Source organism: Coniosporium apollinis (genome assembly GCF_000281105.1).
Source record: "Coniosporium apollinis CBS 100218 chromosome Unknown supercont1.1, whole genome shotgun sequence".
Lineage (NCBI taxonomy): Eukaryota > Fungi > Ascomycota > Dothideomycetes > Coniosporium > Coniosporium apollinis.
In genome coordinates this window covers 444,681-467,716 of record NW_006913263.1, presented here as the reverse complement: position 1 = coordinate 467,716, position 23,036 = coordinate 444,681, and the positions used below count along the sequence as shown (strand labels likewise).

The window sequence follows — 23,036 nt, the reverse complement described above, 5'->3', positions numbered from 1 at the left end:
CGCCGCATTCTTTTCGAGCGATTGCTACTAGCAAACATTTGCACGTGGCATCACAGTTTTTTATGGTTCTGGGTTCTTAGTATTGAAAGTATTCAGGATATTAAAAAAGTTTAGTGCTATGTAGCTCTTCGCTGTGGGACGCCGAGCTGATGTAAAATGGACCAGAGGTTGGGAAGCGGGTAGTGGAAGATCTGGAAATGGGTAAATGTGGCATCTAGAGGCTTTGATAAGTTTGAGTAAGGGAATCGAAACTTCGTCTGGTTCGTCTGCAGGGGTTTCGTGATGGCAAGACCGTTACGAGGATCCACTGGGAAGGAGAGGCAACGTTGGGACAAGCCCGACCTAGACAGTGTTGATGGTGACTGCAGCACAACAACTACGAAGCCGAGATAGACTACCGTGCTAAGTTGCCGATATGTTTTCAGTTGACATGCCTTGCTGTATGCTGAGCCATCCTTATCTGATACTTTCAACTACCATAGAAATGCTCAGCCGCAACGCTAGAAGCAGCTCACGAGCGTTGACGTGCTTGACTCCTGATCTCTTCTATCTAGTCTCACACATCATGCAGTAGCCGAGAGTCGAATGCCGGAGCCTTAGTAGGTAGCCATGACATTAACGCAAGCGAAGTACTGCAAGCACTTGGGACGTAAGTTGTGAGTTGTTAATCGCCCGTTCTCCGGTTGTGTACGCTTCGAGTTAAGGTACATGAGACTTCGTCGAGAAGAAGTAACTCCGAAATGAAGTGCAACAGAAGCTGTTGTCCCGCTTCCAGGGCCAGTATGGTTTGCGTACCCAGCCTAGAGCCTCCTGTCAGTAATAGAAACTCCATGTGTCACAGGAAAGATCAATGGCGCCGGACTTGGAAGAGCAGAGAATCACGTGATGCTACTATATCTACCACTTCCATAATCCAAAGATCTCCGCAACTCCACAGATTCACACTGCGCTCTGCTCCATAGGAAACAGCCATATTAGCATCGACAGTAGAACACTGTTAAAGAAAAGATGCACATATCTCCAGGTAACGCTTCGGATTTCCAATGTCAGCATGCGACGTGCGAGTTGCGTCAGATGGTCGTGCAAAGCCACGCCTGACATTGCGCCTCCGTCACTCTTGTCCCCAAGTTCGATGTTTTGGCAGCAGTCTCTCATAGTGACTTCACTCTCCAACCCTCTTCATAACCCCAGTGAACCGTCCTCTAAAACCGTCTGCTCTCTTCCAACCTCGATCTATCTACGCTCTCAAGCGCTCAAGTCAAACTCCTCGACGCCATTTCACTTCCATCAAAACACTCAATCTAAATCCCCACAACTCTTCAATCATGTCATCCATCACCGGCCGCGCAGCCTTCAAAGCCACCCGCGCCCTCCGCCGCCCCTCCGGCGTCAACGCCGGCGACCGGCGAACCGGCGAACCGGAATCCCTTCTCCGCAAAATCACTCACACCGACACCTACAACAAAGGCGAGCGTACCCTACGCAAGGGCGCCAAGCGGGACCCCGAGCTCTACATTCTCTACGCCATCACAGCCACCACGATGGCTGGAACGGGATGGTACCTGCCGCGATTTGCGCAGACGCTGTTCGGCGAGGTGCTCGAGGTGCCGCAGGTGCCGGAGTCGGAGCCGTGGAAGAGCAACGGGGCGAAGGAGGGCAAGTACAAGTTCTATCCGTACGGAGACCCGAGGAGGGGCGAGAGGGAGGCGCCGAGTGCGATGAATACGGTTATTGTGCCGAATGTCAACTTGCCGAAGAAGTTGCATGATATCTACAACAAGTACGGGAAGCCGGAGTGGGATGTCTGAAAGGGGGAACTGGGAGACGGAGAGTGAGGGGTGGAAGGCCTTACTGAAAGGTTGAACTTCTTGAAGATTCGCGTTGCTCACTGATGGTTGACTCGAGGAGTGGCTTTGCTCTTGCTCTTGCCCTAACTCTGGGATTATGCCACCGTCCCTACGGGAGGACAGTGAAAGCTGTCTTTGCTTAAAGGCTTCCTTCAGCAGCTCTATGAAGAAGTTATCAGAACTTTTACACCAGATGTTTCTGACACCGCAACTCTTTTACCACGCCTCCCAAACTCACCAGCGTCCACCCAATCGGCCATTACGACCCGAAACCGCAGCACCGACAGATGCTAACTCACAAATGAAGGTGCTTTGTCCGCCCATCGTGTGTAGCAGACTCTCACGCGGCATCCCCTTTGTCAAACAGTCGCACTAGACTTCGCCTCACTGCCAACCGACGGCTCGCCAACGGCATATAGAACCCTGAATTTGTTCAGCAAATTACTACGTACTCTCTCAACTGTCGTGCTCAACCTCCAGCAAGGTGTTGACCTTGGTCTAGTCGGCGTCCAGCAGGTTGGGTTTTTAGTCCGCGGACTAGGCGCAAACGGCATCAATGCTCGTAGTCCTTGTCGCATTAGCAGAATGGCATAAACATAATCGGACACTCTTGTCATCCAGTAAGACCTCAGAGTATGGAATACGGGAGATGACTGGAAAGTCGCTGAAACAACGAGACAATTGAACATCAATCGTTTCCTCTGAGACAGGTACTACTCAGATCTGCGTCGGGGAGAGCAGCTAGCTAGGTACTGTGCTAGCGTTGTCTCTTTAGCAGCCGTGACACCTGGCTCGAGATAGCCGTTTGGGCATCAACGTGGAACGACCGGCTGGGAACCTGGCGTGAGCAACGTACGACCTTGCCTCTAGGTTCCGCGCTCCACTTTGCACCGCATCATTGCTCGCATACAGGAGACCACACTGAGCGCAATTGCTTGTTTATGGACTGACTTGCTCGATGTCCGCGAATCGACTCTTGTGGTAGGAGTAACCGGCCGCGCTCATATTGTGAGGTATTGATGCCCCCTGGCGTCTACTAAGATCAGCATTGCGCGCCAACTACTTAGCGATGCCAGAACGCTGTTATCACGCGATTGTCGCATGGTCTCAATAGACGATGATGAGCAGGGCGACGCGTGAGCGAGCGAAGTGCAAATACGGTCTGCTTCCATCTCCAATAGGATGCGGAGCCGGATGGGCATGGCCGACGCTGCTCAAGACGCTGCCGTGCTCTGTATGAACAGCATGAATGAGTTGGCAAGGGCGGCTGCAGGCATGGTGCTCGTCTGGAAGCTTCGCCGTTGCTTTCTCGCCTTCTAGAAACTTGATATTCAACGCTCTCCGGTCGACCTTAGCTACGTGCAGAACGCTGTGCAACGCGCACACAGAACGCTGGGTAACGTGACCCTGATGCTGTCCACGAGAGCGTGGCAGCCACCTGCAAGGCGATGGAACAGGACGGCGGTGCAGCATCAGTGCCTGAAGCTTGCAGACGGTCTGTCCTTGCTCTCGCTGCAGCTTCTCTCACCGGCCATTTATTGAGGCTCCGGCCAACACTCACTCCAGGAATGCGCATTGACCGAAGCTGGCCATTCAATATCCCGGTCCGGTTCACCCGGGAGCAGCGAGCGCTTGCAGTTTACGCTTGTTTTGTGGCTTCTGGCGCAGGGATCGAGACGACGGCCTTACGACCATTCAGGCAAGCGTCCGGATAGCTCCCTGTTGCGGAATAACTTAGCTAACGGAAATTGCCGGACTCCAACATCACGAATCCGTAGTGAGCGTTGATAGAAAGCCTTGCCGGATACAACAGTACCGCTTAGTTAGCGGCGAGGGTAAGCAGAGACGCCTGGATATGTTGTGGAGACGTCTGGCGGCAGGCACGGACACCGGAATGATCGTGAGTTTGATCGGTTTTGTTGATTTTGAAGTCTATCAATTTCTTTCACCCAGATGCTTGGCCATCCCTGCTCGTGCAGTCCATGGACATCGCCCGGTAAAGTATCGCGCTATGGCCGTCTGCAGTCAAGTGCTTCCTCTATCTGGCTTACTGGTGTCTGTGCTCCCGTCCCTCGAGAGGGCTGAACGCGGTTGAGAGCTGCAGAACCGGGATAGGCGACCGTTTCGTGTCCTCCTGCGATATCGAGCATCGCCTCTGAAATTGGCACAAATGGGAGTGGAGGCCGCTCGCCCCAAGAAGCGGGCTTGCATGGAGAGGAGAAGCAGAAGGAAAGGTGGCAGAAAGTGGAGCGCTGGCCAGCGGCGCACGGGAAGTTGCCGCCATCCGCGGCCAGCTGTCAAATGCTCCTCGGCGGTGCCGTCTGGAGGCTGCAGGAGAGAGGTGCAGGCCTCCAGGTGTGTCTGGGTTGTGTTCCGTGTCAGCAGCTCCTCCGACAACCTGGCCCAAGTCAAGGCGCCGTGACGCACCGCCGAGGCCATGATGATGGGACGCCCCCAGAGCGAGATGCAGGGGAGCTCCTTGTCCAGAAGCGCTTTCATGCGCACCAAACTTTGGCCGCCGCTAACCACACGGCCTGGACAGACCCAGGTCTCCCAGCAGCTCGGGAGCCGAAGACGCTAATCCTGCCACGACGCCCCGCTTTTATTGGGCCCCATGTGGTGTGATGTGCAAGCTCGCGCTCTCCCGTTCAAAACGGCTCCAGCGCCAACTTCCTTCCCGGACCCCCTTCCCTTCGATGGGTTTTGCTGGCTGGGGTTAGGGAAGCGCGAACAAGGAAAAACTCCATTGGACAGAAGGTTGTGGGAGGACAGCAGCACCCAGTGCCTCTTCGTTCTTGATATCGCGACGCTGCTCGTTATCTGTACCACCGACCGCCGAGTCCGTCCTGCCGAACCCATCACGAGCAGAGATATCTCACCTCCTTCGACCGAGCTGATCGCCCCGGCAAGCATACGAGGCCTTATACGCGACTGAAGTGAGCGTTATCGCAAACGCTGTGAAGTCCTTCCAAGGATATACCGTACCGTCATCAGCCGCATACCTACCCGGCCATCCGTCAGAGCCTCGACCAGGAACAAGTACCTCGTTCACCATGAGCTCACCACCACCGGAAAGACCGGCGCCGGAGCGTCGCTCGAGCCTGAGCAAATATATGAAGAGGTTAAAGACCCACATGCGACGGGGAAGCTCGAGCAGAGACGAATCGACTACTCCTCCTGCCGACCCTACGCCTACTGTCGCCGAGGAGCCCGTTGCTGCTGCTATACCTGATCCTGTACCTGATGTCGTGACGACAACAACAACGACGACGGCCATTGTTCCGGTAATAGTGCCCACAAGCACGTGAGTTTCTTCCCACAGCCAGTGCCTAACTGCGCTTATATACTTATACTTGTAGTGGCCCGATGGTAATTGATAACATGCCGGTAACTTCGACCACCTCCGGGGCATACTTCCGCAGCGCAATCCAACAGGAACGCGCCCGTGCTCTTTTCGCCAAGTACGGGCTGACATTGGAGGACCACGAATGGATCACCACAGGCACTACCGCTGTCAGCAGTGAGCGAGTGGAGAAAACTATCCGGATGCGCGTCCGCCGCCAGTGCCATCGCTGCCAGGCAAACTTTGGGCATGATAAAGTGTGCTCGAAATGCGAGCACAAACGCTGCAAGAAGTGTCCTGCCTATCCCCCAAAGAAAGTCATAGCTGCGTTGGAAGACAAGGGCAAGGGTGCTGCACTCAAAGAGGGGGATGCTGTTCCAGTACTCGCACCTATACCGGCGCCTATACCCGTACCTATCCTGCTACCGACACCCATCGCTGTGCCTGCACCCGAGGCGCCCAAAAAGACTCGCATGAGATCTGGCTACCCAATCCTAACTAAGCCGAGCCCTTCTGGCGGACCGGATTTCGTTCGCAAACATGTCTCGCAACGAGTCCGTCGAACCTGCCACAAGTGCGAAGCGTTGTTCGTCCCTCCTACCGAAACGGTTTGTTCCAGCTGCCAGCACGTTCGCTGCGTCCAGTGTCCGAGGGACCCGTCGAAACCGAAAAAGTATCCCCACGGGTATCCTGGAGATGCACCCGCGGAGGAGGAATCAGAAGTCGAACAACCGCTGCGCAAGGAACGCACATGGAGAAAGCCTAGACAACGCATTCGGTGGACATGTGACAAATGCTCGACCCTCTTCATGGAGAAGAGCAAGGTATGCGGTAATTGTAGCCACAACCGGTGTGACACTTGCACTCGAGAGCCGTGAGTCTTCTGTGTTCTGATTGGCGTAACTGTACTTGCTAACAAACCTCCAGGCCGAAAAAGGTTAAGAAAGAGTTCGACCCAGAAGTCGTCAAATCCCTAGAAGAGAAGCTAGCTCGGCTGAAGATGCCGTAGAACCGTCCGGTTACGGCTGCGGCAGCCCGAGGACCGTCCAAAAAGTGTGTACGGGAACGATGTTACGACTCTTCGCGCATTACCATTCTACGATGCGCTAGCGGCGCCTGTTCTATCCTTGAGCGAACGAGCTCTCAGTTTTGAAGCCGATACCATCGCAGCCGCGACAGCGAGCACTTTCCGCGTTCAAGCAGGCTCAGAAGTTCAGTCGTTATTACACGCATAATCTTGTTGCCCATCTACCTAGTTCCGTGCTGTGGACCATGAATTGATGCCCTGCACGATCTCGTGAAAAACTCCCTTCCCACCAGCATCTGTACAACCAAGCCCCTCAATGCCCCCGTCCCTGACGGCCCGGCTTCTTGCGTGCGGTTCAACACAGCCCAACCGTTGCAATATTGGCCATGTTTAAAGCGCGCGCGTGTGTAACCCGCCCACCAGCTGTGCGACGCTGGGCGTTCCACGGGGTCGCTGTCTCCTTCACCCCAGGAGCGCGGCCGGTGGGTCATGCCGTCCGCCTTGGGCGGTCCTTTTGCTTCACAGGGTCAGCTTCGTGGGGAATGAAGATCACCGTTGCACGCGCTGCACGCTTCCGTCTGGGCAACGGTTTGGGTTGTTCTTTGATCGTCGAGCTCATCCCCCATCGTATGTTGCTCATCTAACCGAGAGGTTGGAGATAAAGCATAACTTTGCATAACGCATAACTTTGGTTCGGATGCACGGGCGTCCGAGTTCCCGAGTTCAGGAAGTCAAAATCCCCCAATGCTGCGGGTTTGGGAGGCCGCCGGGATGGACTGGGCTGGGTTGGATTGCACGGACGGGTCAGCCGAGCCGGGTTTAATTTGCAAGGGAGAATCCTGTACAGGCCGGATACGCTCCCTGCTTCCCGCTCTGCAGTCCACCACTCACACCACGGGGCTGAGCTGAGGGTGCTTTGCCATTGGATTTGCGCAGCAGGGTGCGGGTCCAGCCCGCACAAGACTCTCCCTTGTGATTTAATGTGATATCGGACGACTAAAATTTAAGCTTCAGCCAGCTTTGCCGTCACAGCCGTAGACAAGGACATGGCCTGTTGGTTTTGGCTCAACTACACTCACGGACTCCTCGGGGTTTAAAACACCCCTTTCGCACATCCGATGACACCTCGCTAGTATGCAGGCAGCTTTTCGAGTGCTGCGGAGCCTGTCCATGATCGTTCATTGGCCCATATGGCGGAAACGCGCTTATTCGACCAATCAGCTATTGTTCCGGCAGCTCGTATACCCTGCCATAACGGACAAATGGAGGTGTATTCTGATTCCGCCACTCGATATTTCTTTCTGCGGCTATGGCACGACGATGTTTCGACGAAGCAGATTCGCGCGGCTCGGTCCGCCGAGTTGGCATCCCTGGCTCCTTTGATCTTGGAAGCATGTCCTTTGGGCGTGCAACTTTCCAACACCCTCAGTTTAAGATGGGCGGCTCGGGCTCAGTCCGCCTGATCGACAGCCCACAATGTGCTGTTACCGACCCTTCCTTCTCCAATGAACTTCCAAAGACACATCAAGATTCCTGCTTGCAGGGTACCTTGAGTGAAAACAGCGCGGCGGCAACAGAGCTGGCCTCGCTTGCAATCGCTGTGACAAGCGAGTAATGGTCCGAGGACTTGGCATTGGGAAAGGTCGACTTTCTCTAGGTTGGTAGGGCTGTTGGGTTGGAGGCTAGTGCAGTCTGTCACCTTTGTCCTTCTTGGCCGGTCTATTGGCGCCCAAGGAGTTGGCAGTTCGCTTGGGTGTTCTGAGAACTGTTTGTTGTAGACCGGAAGTCGAAAGACTCTGTCCTAGAGGCCCGCCAATGGACCAACCGTCCACAAACAGACGCTTCAACTTCGCAGCTATCTACTGCTTGAGCAGGAATTGAGCACATCAGCTTCCACGCCCTCTCCATGAGACTCTTGGAATTGTGACGGCATGTGGGTGGCGCTTTACGCACTGTGCCTGGATCACACGGAGGGCAGCGAGGTTGTTTTCGATCGTCAAAGCTCGTGGGCAAGATTCTTGGAAATTGGACTTCCTTGTACTCGTAGCTCTCGGGCATCAACGTTAATCCGCCGAGGCTCTTCAAGGTTTTTGCTCCCAGCATCCCCCCGCACGATCCTGTATCCTCAACTCAGGGATCCCTTGAGAGCAAAACTCTTAGCGAAGTGGCGGATGATCTTCCCGTCCCGGTCGGGATAACCCCTTCGTGAGTCGGAAACGTAGTTTCAGAATCCGAACCAAGATTCTGTTCTGCAAGTTACATTTGCTAGGGCTGTGCCGAGGCAGATTGATTCTCGCGTATCATCCAAGTCAGTCTTCCTGGTTTACGCAGCCGTAGAAGCGTATCCCAGATGCCAGGCCGTTACCAAGGGGGGAAGCGGGATGTCCAGCCGCAACCACCGGGACTGGCGACGAACACTCGTACGGAACCTGAGACCACTCCTAGGTCCAGTGCCTACTACCGAAACCTGTCATGAGACGGCTCCTCAACAAGTTTCCTATATGACTCCAGTGGTCCATTAAGGTGAGTCACTTAGAGACAATCAACAACTCGTTTACATCACGCAGAGGACTGATGTGGGAGTGTTTGGATGATATCGAAGGGAGATGCCCGCGTTGGGCACATTCAACCACGATGCCCCTGTGTACAGGCAAGTCGTCCTCCTAGGCTAACAGCTGTTCGGAACCGTGCGAAACGATTCACGTAGCTTCAGTCCGTTATTTCACTTACCAACAGCATGTTTGTATAAAGTTTGGGGAAGAAGGGTTGTTTCAGGGCCAGCTCTGCCCTGATTAGCGGATATCAAGTTTAGCGTTGGACCTCGAGTATGCTCGATCGATAGCTCTGGAAGAGGATCCCGCTCGTGCTGTCTTATAGATGTCCTCAAGGTAAGTCGGTTGGAGAGGAAAGGCGGCCTGTGTTTACGAAGAGCAAGGTTTTTAATGAGGAAGCGGTACCTGTGACCAAGCATCAACAAAATCGCAAGTTCCTATCTGTAACATAACCCTCAAGGCTTCAAAGCTTTTATGGATAAGAAAGCATGCGATTCAGCTGGGCGTTAGGATATAAAACGCATATATATCTTGTGCTATGACTGCCTAGCGATGAGCTGGTAATCGACACCGCTTCATCACTAAAACCCCGTCCTTCGCATCACAAGACGTGTTGGTTTTTCCATGTTTGGAAGATAGCGTAAATGTCAGCCAGCGGCAGGCGCATGGGAACTACGAGGAGGGCAAAGAGGCTTTTGCAGCAAACCAGGTAGTAATTTGCAGCGTAGATTTAAGGTATCTACAGCTTGGTACTGACCAAGCATGCTATGGTACATTTCTATCAATGATTATACAACTTCTGACTCCCCATTCCTTTTTCCACCAGACGCCCGCAATGCACCAAGAAACCGCCAGTGGTATCCAGCCCCGGCACCAATACGCCGACCATGCTACACAGCGCGTTGAACAAAACACAAGACGCGCAACGCTGAACTTCAGAAAATTGCCTCCCACCATCCCACAAGCTTCTACGAACGAACAGTGTACAAGTAGTAGATATCAAGGGCAGAGGACAAGGAGAGAAGGAAGACGCCACAATCCAGAAGAACCACAAGTGTACAAGAGCGGAGAGCCTAAGAGAAGAAATACTGACTATCCCTCAGCCTCGAAACATCAAAGTCTCCCTTCTTCGGTACAGGTGGGAAGGACATCGGCCTCCAAACCTGGACCTTGTACACCGTCCTATGCTTCTTCTTCGCCGGCTTCTCCGGGGTTGCAGACTGCTCGTCGGCAGTCCTGGATTCGGTAGCTTCGGCCACTTCCATTGAGTCGATGCAAGCGTCGTCATCCGCCGCCGCGTTAGTCTCTTCGGCGGGAGAGTCAATCTCCTCTTCGGCAGCCTCCACCTGCTCCAAGTCACCCGCAAGCGCGCTGTCCACTTTCTCCGCATTATGCGCCTGCACCTGCCCAAGCAGCACCTCTCCCAGCCCCGCCGGCTCCGCGATCGCCGACTCACCCGCCTCAGCCTCAAAGATGCTGCACGGCGTAACCATCTCCTCACCCCGCTTCCTCTCCTCCGGGTCCTCAGAGTCCAGCAGCTTCCGGCGCTTGACCTCAAGAACCAGCTCATTGATATTGGCGTTGGCCGCCCTGGACCAGGTCATCTTACTCGACAACAACTTCTCCGCCTGAAGCCTCCAGGCAGCGATCTTCTGGCCGACTGAGGTGGCCCTGACGATGCTGGTGATGTACCAGCTTCCGGCGTGGCGGGCCTGGAACTCGGCTGCGAGCCGGCCGACGATGTCTTCGGAGTGCATCCGCACGAAAGCGTCGCGGAGGACGCGGTTCATCGCTGGAACGTCGGCGGCGTGGGTCCAGAAAGAATCGTGCACGGAGGCGAAGGTCAGGCCGATCTCGTTGCACTTGAGGGCTGAGAGCAGCATGTGGGTTGCGTCAAGGGAGTGGATGAAGTTGGGCGGGAAAGCTTGCAATTGCTTGCGCTTCTCGACAGCGTCGGTGAGGCGGGGTTGCCGGATGCTGATGTTCTGAATCATTGTTCGTATCTGGCTTACTTTGGTCTTCCGATAGGGTTGAACGATTGGCATCTTTAGTGGTGTTGTCCAAATGACTCCGTTCTTGAATTGGGTGATATCATCGTTCACCCCCCCTTTTTTTAGCTTGTTGCGTGCTTTCCGGAACTTTATGTCAGCGCTGGCTGCCGCCCCATCGGCTTCTGCGACGATGAGTGCGATTTGCTCGGCGCTCAATGACGTGAGTATCCGGGTGGCACATTCGCCTAACCAGTACTGAATGTCGTGAGCGCCTCCAAACATCGAGGCTAGCGCAGCGAAGATCTTTCGGGCAATGTAGGCTGCAAGACCAGGGAGGCCGGCAAACCCTGGCTGTTCCTCGAACTTTGGAAAAATGTCCCTGAGACGGGCCTGGACCTGCGCTCGAGCTCCGGCAAAGGTGACACCGTAGACATTAGTCATGACAGTCTGCTTGACTACCTTGCGAGAGATGTGGCCATCAAGGAACTTGGCTGCAGGGTTGCCCTCTGCTGCCTCTTGTTTGATCTCGGCCTTGACGAGTTCTGCAACTGCAGTATACACATCTTGCGGTCGATCGCTGGGTTCCAAATTAACCTGGCTCGCACCAGCCTTATCACCTCCGAGTGCTGCGTAATGCTGCAAGCCGTTACAGGTGCCGTCCTGGTGGACCGGCAGATGCGAAACGTAGCGCGTCGGATCCGGAGAGTTGAACGCAGCCTCAAGCTCGAAGCAGGTTGCTAGACATTGCCACGGATCTTCTGCCTTGAGCCACCATCGCCTGCCGCCCAGTGGATTTTTTGCTGAATCACAGATGTCGTCCATGTGCTTGGTCGCGAACTCTTCTCTCTCTTTCAAGCTTGCTTTGTCGTAGCCAGCCAGATTGGCCAGATGCACTTTAAGCCACGGCAAGCCAACACTGCCCAGCTCTTTACCCGTGCCGAATACCAACAGCCCTCTCGCAGGATCGGCACCCATGTGGTTGAAGAGCGGCGGCAGCGGGTAAGCCCTTCCACGGAAGTCGAGATTGTGTGGGAAGTAGAACACCTCATCCCGGAGAGCGCGAGCAATCTCTAGTTGGAAGTTCTGGTAGCATCGCTGCGAATGATAGCCGCTCTTCGTGTTGTCGATCTCCTTGATTCTCTTAAGCCACCACCTGCGCTCCATTGGGTCCGCGTCCTCCTTCGGCTCGGGCGGATACGGAATGTCCGGGTTCTCGGGCGCTAGTTCCCCGATTGCTTCACCAGTATTCCAGGCATCCGCCATGACATCGAGAACTTTGCTGTTGATACGCCAAGGAGTCCTGCCTAGCACATTCAGGCCAGCGAAGACCTGATCTAGATCCCCCTTTTCAGCGGCGGCTACTGCATAGACCTTCTGGATATCATCTTGCCCACGTTGTCGCACGACGGGCGTAGGATATCGTAGAAAACCTCCCTCTCTATACCCGGTCCACGGTTTGGGCTCAACAACCATTGGGAGTCGTGCACCGAGTGCCCCACGTGGAGGCTCCGTCTTGATCTTTTTGGCAAGCTCCTCATGAGCCTCTATGTGACCAACTCTTCGGCCTTTCTCGAAAAGGACTGTATGTGAAAAGGCCGGTTCTTGCACCGTAACCGTCTTCCCAGTCTTTGCGTCCGTGCGAGTGACGGGCATTCTGCAGACTTCGATGACTTTGGATATCAACATAGCGCCGACTTTGGCTTTCACAACTGCTGGCCATTCCAGACGCTGCATATGCTTTACTTGCGTGGCCTCGTCAGGCTTAGGAGTAGCCATCGGAGTAGCCATCGAGGGTCGCAGTCGGAGCGGCCCTCTGGACATCTTGGCGAGGGCTTGCAGCCGCTCCTGCGATAGGTGCTTCCGGCCGGAAGCTTTGGCTTGTCTCTTGTGGAGTTCGATGGTGCTATCTGTTTCCAGCTCAGAAGCCAACTTCATAGCAAGCGGACCGAGCCTGCATCCAAGCACGCCGTCGGCAGAGCCGTGCGAACTGACAAGTACAATGATCGACTGAGCTGCCAGCTTCTCGGCAGTGAAAGGCTCGAGAAATGGTCCGTAGCGCAGCTGGTCGCTTTGTGAGTGTTCCTTCGGATTGTCCAGGGCTTGCCGTATCGTTTTTATCTCCTCCTTCAGTAGAGGCAGCAGTTCGGTATACCACTGCCACATGAGTGCTTCCAAGGGCTTCGATTTGAGGGCAGAGCTGATACCAAGCTTTTTCAGGTTCTCGTTCTCCGCTCGCCATCTGTCAATTGCAGCGTCCACAACATCCTCCTCCATCCGCGATTGCCTCGCATGAGCTAACGACATACCATACTCTTTCGACTGAGCGTTCGGGCTATTCAGCTCATGGCTGGGATCGAATATCGACAAAGCTTTCTTCAGGGTCTGCAGCCCTAAGCCTTTCTGATGAACAGGACGGATGTCGGGAATCGCACTGTTGGAATCACCCACCGGCTGCAAGCGCAACACTTCACCTTCGGATTGCGCCTCATCTGCCAGGTTCTCAACAACTTCAGGCGGCGGTCCGTAGAACCGATCTGGCTGGGCGTTGCATATAGCAGCAAACTCCTTTTTCGTGTATTCCTCCGAGTTCATTGTATCGGCATAGACTTGCTCATCGGATTGCTCAGCAAGATGCATATATCTCCGCAGTGTCCTTGCTTGTTTTGATCCTTCCATGTGAGCCACGGTGGCCCGAATCATCGTAACGTATGTCCTTGCATCTGGAGTGACATCCTTAGCCCTCATCTCGACTTCGAACCATTTCTGCATAGCTTGTAGGCTCGCTCCAGGCCGCTGGTGTTCTGCCGCCTCTGCCATGCCTTCGAGAAAAAGGTTGTGCGCTTCGAGCAGTTCTATAGCATGTGGTGTGTAGATATCCGCTAATCGTCGGACCAGCGCCGCCGCCCGTTCTATCCGCCCAACGCGTAAAGAGGCATATAGATTCTGGTAGAGCTCCGTCGGATCTCCCCCAATGCCTAGTCTTGTCATTATGGTGGGTGGCGAGACCGTCGCGGTGGATTGGAAGACAACGATGTCGGAAGAAGTCCATGCTCTGAGGTCGGACAAGCTGGGCGTGGCTCGGCTTGTGCTCCATGGTTGGCTTTGATTCAGGAGATGGACACCTTCGAATGGTATAGAGTCCTGTGGCGAATGCACAAAGTCGGCCGCGGTGGCCAGTGAGCGCGTGGCTGTCCTTTGAACCGCTGGTCTACTCGTCTTATGTCTCCTTGGCTCAGCAGACGATCCGTTTGCCGCCGCCGTCGCCGTGCTCCTCCTCGATGCCAGAAACGCCGGACATAGCCAGGGGAGACGTAGTTGCTCGAAGGATGGCGTTAGGTGTTGGAATGCGTCGCGTCGTACTTTGCGCCGTGCTGCGTGGGCGAGCATGGCCGGAGGCGATATGAGGGATGGGGTGGTCGAGGAAGAACGCAAGGCGGAATCGCACAATCGCACTAAGCTCAAGCAGCGCGCAGAGAAAGAGACGGAAGGAAAGGAGCGAAGAAACCCGACACGGAACCGATGGACGCAGAGACAGCAGGGCCGGGTAGCAGAGGTGGGTAGCAGAGGTGGTGATGTACCCCTAGGAGGCGAAATCTTCTGGACTTGGCGTTTCGGCCGGGGGTCCAAGCGTCATGTCCTCGAAGCCTTTCATCGACGCCTTTCGGGTAACCAACAACAACAGGATATTTTACCTAACGTCCTCTAACTGCTCGAGTAGAAGAACGTCAAACTGTATCGGTACCGCTGGGACGTTTATGAAGTCTCAAGAATAATCTACAGTCCTTGGCACACAGTGGCAGGCCACTCAACGCGGCCGATCTGCGAGTATACAAGTTGACGCCATCAAATGCTTGCTGTACATCCGCTCTAGCAAGACCAGATGCCAATCATGCCGTCCTTGCGCCCCTCGACAAGGTAGCCATCTTTGATCCTGACCCTCTCAACTGTCGAGAAGACTCCCCCTTCATCGTCCGCAGCCGCGCCTGGCCCGCAGTCCCAATGCCTGCCATCCGTCTTGTCATACACTTTGACCACATCCTCGCCAGCAGCTGCAACAATGCGGCGGGCGTCGAACATCATGCTTGTGATGGGGTTGTCGAATGCAAACGCGTCATATATCGAGCCTGTTCGTAGATCCCATATCTACTGCAGGTCAGCGATAGTCACGTGAGATGAGTGGACTATGTGCTTACCCGTATGCTCCGGTCGAGACTCCCTGTGACAAGGTGGACATCGTCGAACTGCAAAGCAGACACAGGGCCAGTGTGTCCCACAAGACTGCGGTGCACTTGGCCGCTCCTCAAGTCCCATAGCCGCACCATGCCATCAGCAGTACCGCAAGCTAACGCAGCATCGAAACACTGGACGGCACCCACAAAGTCGGCCGTAGCATCTGGTAGTCGGCCAGTCTGTCGCCATTGACCGTTGGAGGAGTTCATCGTCGATGAGGCTTGCGCGGCAGCCCATAATACATCTAGCGTCTGGACACAGCGCCCCTTTACCAGGTCCCATTGCCTCAGTGTCTTGTCCGCAGAGCCAGATACCAGCGTGTCGCCTTTGAAATGCAGCGCAGTGACTTCGGCCACATGCGCCTCGAGCGAGAACATGGGACAGTCCTTCATGCTGGTCGGTGGCGGTGCCGGTGGAGCAGCCTCGGGATCCTCAAAGCCTAGTCCATCATCCTCCTCTTCTTGACCGTCTTTGTTGATACGGTTGTCCTGCGGCGCGTATTCAGCACGACTGAGGTCCCAAAGTCGGATTGAAGCGTCCATGGATCCGGTTGCGACAATATTGTCTTCCACTTGAAGACACCTTACCGATGATAAGTGGCCCTCGAGCAGTCCCATACATCGCCCGGCATGGAGATCCCAAACCCTCACAGTGTCGTCCAGTGCCGCCGAGACCATCGTGCCGAATGGCGCATCGAAATCCATTGCCGTGATGGCGTCGTTGTGCGCTTGAAGTTCTCTGATCTTGGATCCTGGATCCATGTGCTCGTGTAGCACAGGCATCGATATCCGTCTGTGCATTTTGTGCCGTCTCTTTGAGCGTGGTGATGGTGCCGGAGGTAGTTTCTCATAGATGGATTCAGACATGAACTCCGGCGTGTCTGCCGTGTCCGCTTCGGCCTTCACGCTGGGTGACTTCTGCGCCAGTGCAGCGGCATCCTCCAGCTCCTCCTTCATGTCGTCCAGCTTGTTGTCCACCTCGTGCAGTTCATGCTCTAGCTCCGCCTCTTCGTGCTCGAGCCCTGCCAGCCGGTCCAGTACTATCTTTCGCATGGTGTTCAGGTTGGCGATCTTGTTGTCTATCTCCCTGATCTCAGAAACGCACATGTTCTTCCGTACATTCATCATCTCCAGGCGGTGACTGAGACTGCGCTTGTCATTCTTCAGGCTGGCCAAAGCTGGCGGTCCATCAGTGTCCTCCTCAGCCTCCCCAAGTAACCGTTGTCCTCGCGAGTTATGCTGCCCGTGCCGCCTTTTACTCCCCTTCTCTTCCTCAGGCACGATCGCCTGAAACCCCTGGAACAGGGAGTATGTATTACTGCTCTCCGGTATCTGCGAAAGAAGCTCATCAGGTAGGTATGCTAGTGCCCGCTGAGATATCTCCGGCGCAGAGAGCTTAGACCGTATTAACTCCCTGGGCGTTGCTTGGCTCAATGAGCTGAAGACCGACCGCTGCACCATAGGTCGCCGTAACTCCCTGTGTAAGTCGCCGAGCGCATTTTGATAGTGCTGGTTGACTCCGGCTTCTCCAAGCGGTCCGATGAGGTGGCCTGCGGTGGCTTGGACTTTTCTCCCGAAGGCTTCGAGTTGTCGGCTCTGTGTTTGGCTGTTAGAGCTTCGCTACAAGGGCGACCTGATGAGACAGAAGACCCTACGGTTATGCTATTGCTGAGAAACGACTCATCCTCAGGCGGTGATCCTGGTCTGGGCCTGCCAGACCTGCCAGCTCGCGCTGGAGAGTCATTTCGGCTGCTGGAGCTTGCCATGCGGTAAACGAGAGGGGAGGTAGCTTCCTGACCACTTCCAACGAGATGTGAGGTATTTTAGGGCCTGAGCATCATGTCCTTCGAAGCTGAAAAGCGATCTCTGTGAAGTACGGTCTTTATCGTAGATGGCGCGTGCTGCAGACTCGTGATGATGGAGGCGTGGTGTTGCAACACTCGAGAAACCCACCGCTGGCGGGAAAGCCAAACACCTCCGATGACGGCACCCGCACGCGATACCCCAAGCAACTCGTTCACAACGCTCTGAATCGAACACAATGGATGCCGCAATTGATCTTTCGGACGCGTCGAAGGCGCTGGATCTGGCGAATATAAGATATCAATTGATGTTGGTGAACTAAGCCTCAGCCCAGAGTGACATCGAAGCCCCGCTGACCAGTCCGCAGCCGCCTTGAAGACACAATAACCTTCCACCTGATCGAGCGCGTACAGTTCCCTCTGAACAAGACTATCTATGTTCCTGGCGGCGTACAGATACCGAACAGCTCCCTAAGCCTCTTTGACTGGATCCTGCGCGAGCAAGAGCGCCTCCACTCCCTCGTCCGCCGATACCAAGCACCAGACGAATACCCCTTCTTCCCCGACGCGCTTGAGGAGCCGATTCTGAAGCCTCTAAATTATCCCAAGGTTCTCCATCCGAATAACGTAAACTTCAACGAGAAGCTGAAGCAGAGCTACATCGAGCACATCCTTCCGGCAGCTTGCGCCAAGTTCGGGAGAGAAGAGCGGGGCGAAGCGCAAGAGAACTATGGGTCGTCCGCCACATGCGACGTTCAGTGCCTTCAAGCCTTGTCTAGACGAATACACTTCGGCAAGTACGTTGCGGAAGCGAAGTTTGGCAAGGAGACGGACCGGTTTGTTGCGCTGATCAAGTCGAATGATCGGAAAGGGATTGATGAGGCAATTACGGATGCAAAAGTAGAGAAGAAGGTGTTGGAGCGATTGAGACTCAAGGCGAAGACTTACGGTACTGACCCCGACGGTGGTGCGGACGAGCCGGGAAAGATCAATGTGGAAGCTGTGGTCGCGATGTATAAGGTTGGCTGGATTGTCTGGTGACGAGAACACATGCTAATGCTCAAGCAGGACTATGTTATACCTTTGACGAAAGAAGTCGAGGTTGAATACTTGATGCAGCGACTGAAAGGTACTCAGTATGAGTGAGAGAGTGCATGTAGCATTTAGAAACGTCAAAACAACCAATGAAGAATAGGGGTGGTGCCCAAACAAGTACGTTGTCTCTAGAATCGGTACCTTGATCGGTAGTCAACAACTGACGCCGGGTGCAGCTTGAATATTGGGTGACGATGATACCCATGCAAGCAGTTCGAGACCAGAAGCCTCTTGTCGTCCGCAGTGCCGCATTACTCCTCTTATCATCGACTTTTGCATGTCATGCAGGGAGAGCCCTTGCTGCCGTCCGAGTCACGTGATAGCACTCCAGAAAGCCGGGAAAGAAGACGGGTCATTCTGGAGGTTGATGCTCACTTGTCCTAACTCGATACCTAGCGAAGCTTCAGATGAAGCAGCACAGAAGACGCTCAGTACATGATGTGAGGTATCGCTGTGCTACCTTTTACGTTATAGTCGCCCTTGGGGAGCCGTCACAGATACCCAAACGCCTGCAATGCTCGACTCCGCGCTCTTCCATCCTAGAAACTACCGTGAGACCCATGCCTTGCCTCCAATGAACCAACAGACGCCCGAGTACTGAATCGAACGGTGCGAGAAGCAACACAAGATTGTGGAAGGGATCACACCATAGCCGTCCCATTACCAACAGTGTCCGTTCTTCCACTGTTGCCCGCTCCATTCATCCTCGGACCTCTCATCTCCATCTCCAGCTGATGTTCTTCTGCGTCGTCGCCCCGGCGTCTACCAGCTGTCTCCTCAGAATCCACATCCATCTCATCTTCATCGATGCCTTCTTCCTCCCCTTCTTCCTCCCCCTCTTCCTCCCCCTCTTCCTCTTTCTCCTCATCATCAACAGCCGTCACACTATCATACCCATTCACCTGCCCGCGCCCCTCACTCTGCGCATCCAGCGCCTTCTCGCCCCGCACAAGCCCCAGCGTCGTCTGCCCATTCGCCGCCAACCCCTGCTGCTCTTTCCTCGCCTTCTCAGCCTCCTGGCGCCGCTTCACATCCCCCCACTTCACCGTCCTTGGCACCACGCTCTCGAGGAACTCCAGGTTGTCGAAGCGCGCGACCGCTGTAGCGACGTCTCGGTACTGGACGTTCCGTCTGGGCTTCTTGGTCTCTGACTTGACGACATCGTGCGCCTTCTCGGCGAGGTACTGGATGAACATCTCAGTCGCGCAGGCGATGACGAAGGCGGCGTTGTTGGAGCAGGGGCCGACTTCGTCATCGGCGTGGATGATCTTTTTGACGCGGGCGACTGTGGTTGGGAGGAGCATGTCAGTATACTGGGTGCTTTATGACCTCAGACGGTAACGAAGAAACAGATATAGCAGCCCCCAGCACAAGATATTGGGAGCAACGCGCGGCCAGGCGAATCTGACATGATTGTGCAACCGAGGTTGCTGATCCCAGGGTCGTATGAACTCTAACTCCATATCTTCAATGTCCTCGTCCGCAGCCGGGTTGAGTGATAATTCCATGGGCTTGTTGTCGCAACGCGCGCACTCCAATGTCTCCCCGGCTGGGCATGGTAACGGATCCTTTGGCCGGATAGTGTACGTGAAAGGCCTCACGCGGGTGTGATTCACGATGTCCCCGACCCTCATATTTCCAAGTCGAGGATACATGAGAAAGGACTATGCGAGACTGGGTACGTACGTGGTAGTGATACTGTTCCGGTATACTCCTGAGGCGGAGCGATGGGCGTATTGTTGTATGGCATCTTGGCGATTGGTGTGTAGAGTATGTAGTAGGAACGGAGATATCAGAAGAAGTCAGGTCGTTGGAGCCTTCTTGGCGTGAGTACTGGTTGCAAGCGGGGTGGTGGAAGTCGACCCTGTCCCTGTAGGGACTTCCTGAGCTCAGTCGCGGTACACTATCTGCAGTAGATTAAGAGACATGAGAGTCAATGACGCGTAGCAAACTCCGTAGTCTTGCGTGTTTGTGCTTCAACGCGTAAGATCAAATTCGTGGACTTGATATTCCCCTCGTTCGCGCCGGAACTCAAAAGTGCTGTGCCGGAGAAACTTCGGAGCCTCATACAGTACTCAAGCTCACATCCATCTGCCTGGACCCTTCCGATGCTCAATCTGTAAGACCGACAAGCACTCGACGAGCGCATATAGAACGTGGGAGGATATCTCAAAGGTCACCCTGCTGCCGACAACACGATGCTATGAACCGCCGACCAAGCGCCCTTACCGTCCGCCGCAGGTCCTCCGTTATCCCCGCAGCCCAGCTCACACGGCGCGCATCCGCCATCTCTAACGCCGAGTCCGGCTACGATGAAGCCGCGCTGACCGCCGACCAAGCCATCCACGAAGAAATTGACGAGATCAAGAGATATGAGGACTTCACCACGATCGATTGGGTCCAAGATGCGGCTCGTGAGCAGCTCCGGCGCAAAGCTCGGCGGCAGGAGGCTGCGGGCTTCTTCGAGCGCAATGGCCGCCTAGGATGGCGGAGGAAGCTGTGGGAGTCGTATGATGCTGGGCAGGCTTGGATCGTGGTCACGCTCATTGGGGCTGCAATCGGTCTGAATGCGGCTTTCCTCAATATCGTTACGGAGTGGCTGTCGGACATGAAACTTGGATATTGTACAACAGCATTCTATCTGAATGAGAGCTTCTGCTGCTGGGGAGCGGAGAGTGGGTGTGCGGAGTGGCACAGATGGAGTTCGTTTTGGCCTGTAAATTATCTGTTTTATATCGTCTTCTCTGTAGGCTACTCTCCTATACCCACCCATGTCCAGCCCGCTGACTGCGCCGCAGGCTGTCTTTGCGTTCAGTGCGGCACGCCTGGTGAAGTCGTTCGCACCGTATGCCGCTGGGTCTGGCATTTCTGAGATTAAATGCATCATTGCGGGTTTCGTTATGAAGGGGTTCCTCGGTCCTTGGACCTTACTCATCAAATCTATCAGCCTACCTCTAGCCATCGCCTCTGGTCTCTCCGTGGGCAAAGAAGGTCCCAGCGTTCATTATGCTGTATGCACAGGCAACGTCATCTCGCAATTCTTCGCAAAGTACAAGCGCAATGCTTCGAAGACTCGGGAGATCCTAAGCGCCTGTGCCGCCGCTGGCGTTGGAGTCGCCTTTGGAAGCCCAATCGGTGGTGTGCTCTTCTCGTTGGAGGCAAGTGGGTCCTCCAGTGAGATCGTTGTCCCGCTGACGGCTCAACATAGGAAATGTCAAATTACTTCCCCCTAAAGACAATGTGGAGAAGCTACTTCTGCGCACTAGTCGCGACGGCTGTCCTCGCGGCCATGAACCCGTTCCGCACAGGACAGCTCGTCATGTTTCAGGTCAAGTATGATCGGGACTGGCACTTCTTCGAGACCATCTTCTACATTATTATCGGCATCTTTGGCGGCCTGTACGGAGCTTTTGTTATCAAGTGGAACCTGCGCGCGCAAGCCTTTCGGAAGAAGTATCTCGCCAAATACCCCATTATGGAAGCGACGATTTTGGCTGTCGTGACGGCCATCATTTGTTATCCGAACATGTTTCTGCGTATAGACATGACAGAGAGCATGGCGATCCTGTTCCTTGAGTGTGAAGGCGACCATGACTACGATGAGCTATGCGAGTAAGTTTTTTCTCCTAACCTGTAGGTGTTCCGTTGCTGATGGTGATCAGACGACAGAACCGCTGGCGGATGATCATGTCCCTCGCTCTGGCCACTGTCATCCGGACCGGCCTTGTTATCGTCTCATACGGCTGCAAAGTGCCCGCAGGTATCTTCGTTCCGTCAATGGCCATCGGCGCTTCCTTTGGTAGAATGGTCGGCATCTTTGTCGAAGCTCTCCACGAATCCTTTCCCAGCTCGCAATTCTTCGCTGCATGTAAGCCAGACGTGCCGTGCATCACGCCTGGAACGTATGCATTCCTGGGAGCTGGTGCAGCTCTGAGTGGAATCATGCACATCACGGTATCCGTGGTGGTCATCATGTTTGAGCTCACTGGCGCGCTCACTTACATCCTGCCGACGATGATCGTGGTCGGAGTCACCAAGGCTGTTGGCGAACGTTTCGGTAAGGGAGGCATTGCAGATCGAGCCATCTGGTTCAATGGTTTTCCGTTCCTCGACAACAAGGAAGAGCACATCTTCGGCGTGCCTGTCTCGCAAGTAATGACGACTAACGTCACGAGCCTACCGTCCTCCGGTTTGGAACTCCGGGACGTGGAGAAGATCATGACCGAGAACATCTTCCAAGGCTACCCCATCGTCGAAGGCCGTCAGAGCAGAACATTAATAGGCTACATCGGCCGCACAGAGTTGCGCTACGCAATCGATCGCGCAAAGCGAGACCAAATGGTCCCGCAGAGCGCAAAGTGCTACTTCACGCCCCCAACTGTACGGCCTGCCACTACGCCCTCTGCCACCGTCCCCGCCGTAACCTTCGACACCATCGCCGCAACCTCCGCCCAGATGGCCGTCGACTTCAGCCGCTTCATTGACCCCACACCTCTCTCCGTCCACCCGCGCCTCCCGCTCGAGACGGTCATGGAGGTCTTCAAGAAGATGGGCCCGCGGGTCATATTGATCGAGTACCGCGGCAAGCTGACTGGTCTAGTGACAGTCAAGGACTGCCTTAAGTACCAGTTCAAGGTCGAAGCGCACGAGAACCCAAGGGATGAAGGCGCGGTGCAGGAGGCGCAGGAAAAGCTGTGGGGATGGATGAGCAGGGCGGGGGCACGGATTGCGGGCAAGGTCTTTGGCGTAAGTCGTGGAAGGCTTGAACTGGGCGATGGTAACGTTGGTAGGGGAGGGAGCAGCAGCTTGATGCCGCCGAGTAGTCCTGGGAGTCGGGATGGGAGGGGGCTTGAGGGGAGGAGTGCGGGTCCGGCGGTTGAGCTGGAGGATAGAGGGGGATAGAGGATTATAGAGCATAGTTATTACGCGGTTGAACAGTTGCATCCCTGGAAGATTCCACAGTTGTATCCCGAAACAGCGTAAATGTGCGCTCTCACCTGTCATTGTCTCGGGCACCGATAATGCTTTCAGGTGGTGTTGACGGCTGCTGTAAAAGCCCCTGCTCACACCAGGACGCGCCAAGCTACGTCACCTGCTCCGAGCTCTCAGCTCCAGGTCCAGCTTCCTGGACACGGCTTGATATTTTTGAA

At 54.9% G+C, this 23,036-nt stretch overlaps 7 protein-coding genes across 7 annotated transcripts; 4 read left to right on the top strand and 3 right to left on the bottom strand.

Annotated features, from left to right (window-relative positions):
* Window positions 1-1,325: 1,325 nt before the first annotated feature.
* Window positions 1,326-1,808, top strand: W97_00165 (uncharacterized protein; the record flags this gene model as incomplete). Its single annotated transcript, XM_007778082.1, has 1 exon — window positions 1,326-1,808. One exon carries the CDS (start codon window positions 1,326-1,328, stop codon window positions 1,806-1,808), a length of 483 nt encoding a protein of 160 aa, XP_007776272.1.
* Window positions 1,809-4,900: 3,092 nt separating this feature from the next.
* W97_00164 (uncharacterized protein) lies at window positions 4,901-6,199 on the top strand (the record flags this gene model as incomplete). The annotated part of the gene is made up of 3 exons (XM_007778081.1): window positions 4,901-5,151; window positions 5,207-6,064; window positions 6,118-6,199. 3 exons carry the CDS (start codon window positions 4,901-4,903, stop codon window positions 6,197-6,199), a joined length of 1,191 nt encoding a protein of 396 aa, XP_007776271.1.
* A 3,643-nt stretch (window positions 6,200-9,842) lies between these two features.
* Window positions 9,843-14,147, bottom strand: W97_00163 (uncharacterized protein; the record flags this gene model as incomplete). Its single annotated transcript, XM_007778080.1, has 2 exons — window positions 9,843-13,211; window positions 13,269-14,147. 2 exons carry the CDS (start codon window positions 14,145-14,147, stop codon window positions 9,843-9,845), a joined length of 4,248 nt encoding a protein of 1,415 aa, XP_007776270.1.
* Window positions 14,148-14,627: 480 nt separating this feature from the next.
* W97_00162 (mitochondrial division protein 1) lies at window positions 14,628-16,755 on the bottom strand (the record flags this gene model as incomplete). Its single annotated transcript, XM_007778079.1, has 3 exons — window positions 14,628-14,903; window positions 14,954-16,585; window positions 16,645-16,755. 3 exons carry the CDS (start codon window positions 16,753-16,755, stop codon window positions 14,628-14,630), a joined length of 2,019 nt encoding a protein of 672 aa, XP_007776269.1.
* A 275-nt stretch (window positions 16,756-17,030) lies between these two features.
* Window positions 17,031-17,937, top strand: W97_00161 (chorismate mutase; the record flags this gene model as incomplete). The annotated part of the gene is made up of 3 exons (XM_007778078.1): window positions 17,031-17,101; window positions 17,160-17,811; window positions 17,860-17,937. 3 exons carry the CDS (start codon window positions 17,031-17,033, stop codon window positions 17,935-17,937), a joined length of 801 nt encoding a protein of 266 aa, XP_007776268.1.
* Window positions 17,938-18,527: 590 nt separating this feature from the next.
* W97_00160 (uncharacterized protein) lies at window positions 18,528-19,190 on the bottom strand (the record flags this gene model as incomplete). Its single annotated transcript, XM_007778077.1, has 1 exon — window positions 18,528-19,190. The coding sequence occupies one exon, from the start codon at window positions 19,188-19,190 to the stop codon at window positions 18,528-18,530; it is 663 nt and encodes a 220-aa protein (XP_007776267.1).
* Window positions 19,191-20,089: 899 nt separating this feature from the next.
* On the top strand, window positions 20,090-22,788 carry W97_00159 (uncharacterized protein; the record flags this gene model as incomplete). The annotated part of the gene is made up of 4 exons (XM_007778076.1): window positions 20,090-20,632; window positions 20,685-21,068; window positions 21,095-21,498; window positions 21,549-22,788. The coding sequence occupies 4 exons, from the start codon at window positions 20,090-20,092 to the stop codon at window positions 22,786-22,788; spliced, it is 2,571 nt and encodes an 856-aa protein (XP_007776266.1).
* Between the last annotated feature and the right edge of the window lie 248 nt (window positions 22,789-23,036).